General features: G+C 39.0%; 1 protein-coding gene across 1 annotated transcript; it reads right to left on the reverse strand.

Moving 5' to 3' along the window:
- Nucleotides 1-2,218: 2,218 nt before the first annotated feature.
- On the reverse strand, nucleotides 2,219-3,666 carry NEUROD4 (neuronal differentiation 4). Its single transcript, XM_027595427.1, has one exon. It carries the CDS (start codon nucleotides 3,664-3,666, stop codon nucleotides 2,671-2,673), a length of 996 nt encoding a protein of 331 aa, XP_027451228.1. The 3' UTR covers nucleotides 2,219-2,670.
- Between the last annotated feature and the right edge of the window lie 1,202 nt (nucleotides 3,667-4,868).

The following is a 4,868-nucleotide window of genomic DNA, read 5'->3' on the forward strand; positions in this document are numbered from 1 at the left end:
TTTGTGTTTTGTTTTGTTTACAAAAAGTTTAAACAATAGGGTTTTTTAATTTGATAAAGTCCACGGAAGAATGAAACCACCTTGGGTAAGAGAATAGACTCTTTCCAATCATACTGCACTCCCAAATTTTAATTCAATTAGAAAGTCTCTCTGAACAATCCCAGGGAAGCCTGTTTCATGGGTATCATATTCCTCAAAAGCATAAACAACAGATTTCCAAAAAACAACTGGCTCATCTTAGAATGAAGGGTGGTGGGAATCTAAGAATATTAAATTGCATAGCCATTCAAATTATTGCTGCTTTTTATAAAATCATTACAGGTAATTCTGCACTAACTTCCTCCTTTTGTCTCACTCCAAACTCAGGAATTCCTAGAAAAATTATGAGCTACTTTCCAAACAAAGCCTTAGGGAAGGTTTGCAAGCACATGTACGGAGCCCAAGAAATTTGCATGAAAGGAAGAGAGAGGGCGCCTGGGTGGCTCAGTCGTTAAGCGTCTGCCTTCGGCTCAGGTCATGATCCCAGGGTCCTGGGATCAAGTCCCGCATCGGGGTCCCTGCTCCGCGAGAAGCCTGCTTCTCCCTCTCCCACTCCCCCTGCTTGTGTTCCTGCTCTCGCTATCTCTCTCTCTGTCAAATAAATAAAATCTTTAAAAAAAAAAAAAAGAAAGGAAGGGAAAAATAAATTAAATAAATATCTAATAAATAACTCCAACAACATTCATTATCTACAAACTTAAATGCCAGAAAATGCTAGATCCCCCACAGCATCTCACAAAGGTAAGTGCCAGTATAGCCTCAGAAAGAATGATTTTGTAAACAGTTTACTTGCCTTTTCCCTCTAGAACAGTGTGGTGAGGGGAACTATTTTGGTAGCTCGTGGGATTTAAGATCTCTCTGCAAGGATATTTTCAAGGGGGTTTACGAACCAAGGGTGCAAAATACAGCAGGGCTAGCACTGCAAGCAAAATGGAAAGAGGTAACTTAGACTGTAAGGAGATAATAAATAAGAGGGTTAAAAATTCAAGATACACAAATAGTTTGGCAGGTTTTAGGGGATAGCTGAGCTGTAGAAAACAGCAAACTAATCTGCCTTATCAATTTTATTCATTGGCCCTATTTGTGTACCCTACATCCTAAACTTATCCTCTCTGGCAGGAACAGAATGAGATCCACTATCATGTAAACGATTTAGGCTTTTAGTTTGTTTTAAATAATTGTCCTGGCAGATTGAACAGGCCAGTGAAATTTCTCAGATCACATTTCTCTGGAAAAAAAATTGACAAAATTAGTGCTGATATAAAAGAAAGAAGAGTTACATGAAGAAAAATAAACATCCTGCAAATCAGGATAAACTTGTGATGAAAACACAAATTGGGAAAAGCATTCACTGACCTTGGATTTGATTTCTGCATCCCTATGTCTGCTCACTTGGGATGTTATCTACAATATGTAACAACATATTATGTTTTTGAAGTGAGGAAGAAGTAACAATTAGTGGGGGAAGAGATAAAGAATTGTATATGCTTTGGAAAAATTCCAGTTTGGTCAATAATTTCACTGGTGCTTATCCTTCTAGAAAATATAATAATAATTGGTATGGACAGAGGTCAGTGGTTTTAACCATGTTTTCTGTAACCAAATGCAATTTATCTTGCCAGAGAAAATTTGGTTTTCCTATGGGCAGGTGTGAGATAGAAAGTCCCCAAACTATGGTTATTTGGTATAACCAATAGCCATTTTATTGCTCTTGAATATGACCTGGGTTGTTTGTTGATTCCAATAGCTGCACCCGAGCATCTTCAGAATTTCCAGAGCCTTTGAGTTATTGAGGCTATGAAATGGTCTAGATGACTTCTCTGAGTCCCATTGGTCATAAGAGTCTGGGGTTACAGTGACTTTCTTGCCCCACCTCTAGTACTAAGGAGGTGTTTTTGAAGTATTATCAAGCATCAAATTGAAATGAGATCTCTATTATGGTTCTCAAATTACTAACGAAGGGATGTTCAGCTTTCAACCAACAAGAAATAGAGCTAATCTCTTAAAGAACATGCTCTGTTATTCACGGTGAAAGCCAAGTTAGGATTTTAGCCTTTGGAGGGTATTTTTAGATAGATGCAAAGAAGTCCTACCAAGTCCCAGAGAAAAATGCATCTTGTGCTCCTTTGGCAATTCCATCTAATCATTCCACACATACTGTCCATTTCCTATTATTCTTCAATCCTTTCAGTTTCAAGAAGTTTATAGGCATGATCACCAAACTTATTGAATTTCAGAGCTGTGAAGGACTTTAGAAATCATCTAGACTTAAAACAATTGTCCGATTTTACCAGTAAGTAAACAGAGGCCAGCAATGGAAAAATAATTGACATAGATCATTCAATGAGTTTTTGGCATCATTAGAATAGGGCCCAGGGCTTCTGTTTTATTTCCACATGATTGTAAACAGTCCAATAATTTCACTTGAGAACCCTAACAAGAGGAATCAATACAATATGAGAAGCTGATGAGAAAAGAGTGTGTCAGGTGCAGAAGGGCCCAAATGGACTGGGGCTACTGTGTCCAATATATATCTATAGGGTTCCTTTAAGGTCATTGAATCTCCAGCTCAACCACTTGAATTATGGAAAACATTTCCACGTTATCCTCTGCAATGTTTGTCTTACTGCCCTAGTCAGTAAAGATTGTATTAAGTTGGGCCCCAATGCCATGGTGGGGGTAGGAATCATAGGACATATCTATGGGAACATCATAGCGAGGGGTACCAGCCTGAAAGGGAGTTGAATGCACATGCCCTGAGCTTAGACTTGCAGAGGGGTAATGTGGCATGAAGCTGTAGGATTTATCCAGGTCAGGAGAGCCATCTTGCTTCAAGGAGAAGTTCCCACTGATGCTCAAGGGTGGAGTGAGTGGGCCTTCATAAGGTGGTGTACTGCAGTCAGGTGGATGGCTCCCAAAGGATGATTCTCCCAAACTCTTGAATATTGGGGGTTTGAGATTAATAAGATGTGTTTCCATATGGCCATAAGGAGGGCTGGGGAGCCCAGGAGACTGATAGTTGAAGTTATGGACAGAAATGGCAGAGTCACAAATAGGAGATTTCTCCTCATGCTTCTCCAGGAGGACAGACTGAGGGCCAAGCTGGAGGCATCCAGCCACCAGGTTGCTTGTAGGCTGAGAGAGCCCTTTGCAGAGCATCTCCACAAAGCCCTTCCCTTCAGGTGTCTGTCCAGTTTCCAGGACCTCAGACAAAGCCCAAATATAATTCCTGGCCAGTCTAAGAGTCTCTATCTTGGAGAGCTTTTGGGTCTTTGAATAACATGGCATGACTCTCCTCAGGTTGTCCAGGGCATCATTCAAGCCGTGCATCCGGGTCCGTTCTCTAGCATTGGCCTTGACTCTCCGAGCCCTGAATCTCTCAAGGCGAGCTTTTGTCATCTTCTTTTTCTTCGGACCCCTTCTCTTAGGCTTTTCCCCATCCTCTTCCTCCTCTTCTTCCTCCTCAATACTGTCATGCTCTTCAACTAAGCTGCCAAGCATCCCATAAGCAGCTGGTCTTCTCTCCTCCTCCTTCATCTCATTCTGAGAGCCCAGACCTTTGTCCATCCAGGATGGTGTATTGACCAACTCTGTCATCTCCTTGGATTTTACATAGGGTTTTGCCATTCCTAGATTCTGGAAAAGGAAATGACAATGATTAGTGTCTGTGAATATCTGCTTTGACTTAAATCTAAACTTTCTTTTTATGTCTTAGATATAAAGCACAGAATTGTATTAGGATTCAACTTATGATTATCTAGTCCAAGTCCACCATTCTAAATAAGTAATCTAAGACTCAAATAAATGCCCAAAACACTAATATAGCTATGGCATATTACAAGAAAATCAACTAAAGAAAATGAAAATTGACTTGGTTATTCATTGTAGTGCCAGTGCCTTACTCTTTTTATTCCCTGGTGCTTTGTCTCATGGATACTTTATGCAAAAATAACATATAATAGTCAAACATATTTTTCCTTCTTACCAGAATCCAGATCATAAAGGAAAGTACATAAGGTAGGCATATAAATTATTGTCCAAATAGAGAAATTCCTGAAAGTAAGAGAGGATGCTAAAGTAATTATAACTATATAATATATATAAAATAATTATAATTACTACAAAATTTGAAAAGAATATTAGTAAGTAAACTGTTGTATTTTACACTATAAAATAAATGAAACACTGTGGTGGGATCATTCAGACTTTGTTCTCCAGAGGACTGCCCAGCCTCTGTTTAGAGACTTACCACATACATTTAACCTATAACATTCCATGTTTCCCACTGACTCTACCAACTGTTAGGTTCAGCCATCCTAGGAAAGAACCATACCACAACTGGCTGGTACCCCACTTGACCATGAACTATTTCTCTAACCATCACCCGAAGAGCATTTTGTTTTTCAGCAAGCACCTTGTGGTCTGTCTAGTGTAGTGGTGTTGGAGGTATTAGTGATATGGTGTCTAAAAGGATCAGGAAAAGAGAGCAGGACCATTTTTTTAAATTCTCCCATATGTTACAGTGAAAACTATTTCATTGCACATGCATCTCACATCATCAGACAAGACTATGGCAGAGCAACTAGATTTATAAGCCAGAGGTCTACAAAGCTTATTTAAGATTATTTTAGTGCAACTATTATAATAATACTTCATTAAAAATGAAAAATCTGGAACAAATTGCAACTTAACAGAACATAGTAGCTGCAAACATTGAAATAGCCTGACTACTTTAATTCACTTGCCTAACATATAGTGTTTAATCAGAATTTTCTTTGACAATATTGCAGTTTGAAAACCAGAAGACATGGGTGGTTTAGTAAACATTT

This window comes from Zalophus californianus, chromosome 9, assembly GCF_009762305.2.
Source record: "Zalophus californianus isolate mZalCal1 chromosome 9, mZalCal1.pri.v2, whole genome shotgun sequence".
Classification (NCBI taxonomy): domain Eukaryota; kingdom Metazoa; phylum Chordata; class Mammalia; order Carnivora; family Otariidae; genus Zalophus; species Zalophus californianus.

Bases quoted from the DNA above. Each gene is read 5' to 3' on its own strand.
- NEUROD4 (XM_027595427.1), bottom strand. From the start codon at position 3,666: ATGGCAAAACCCTATGTAAAATCCAAGGAGATGACAGAGTTGGTCAAT.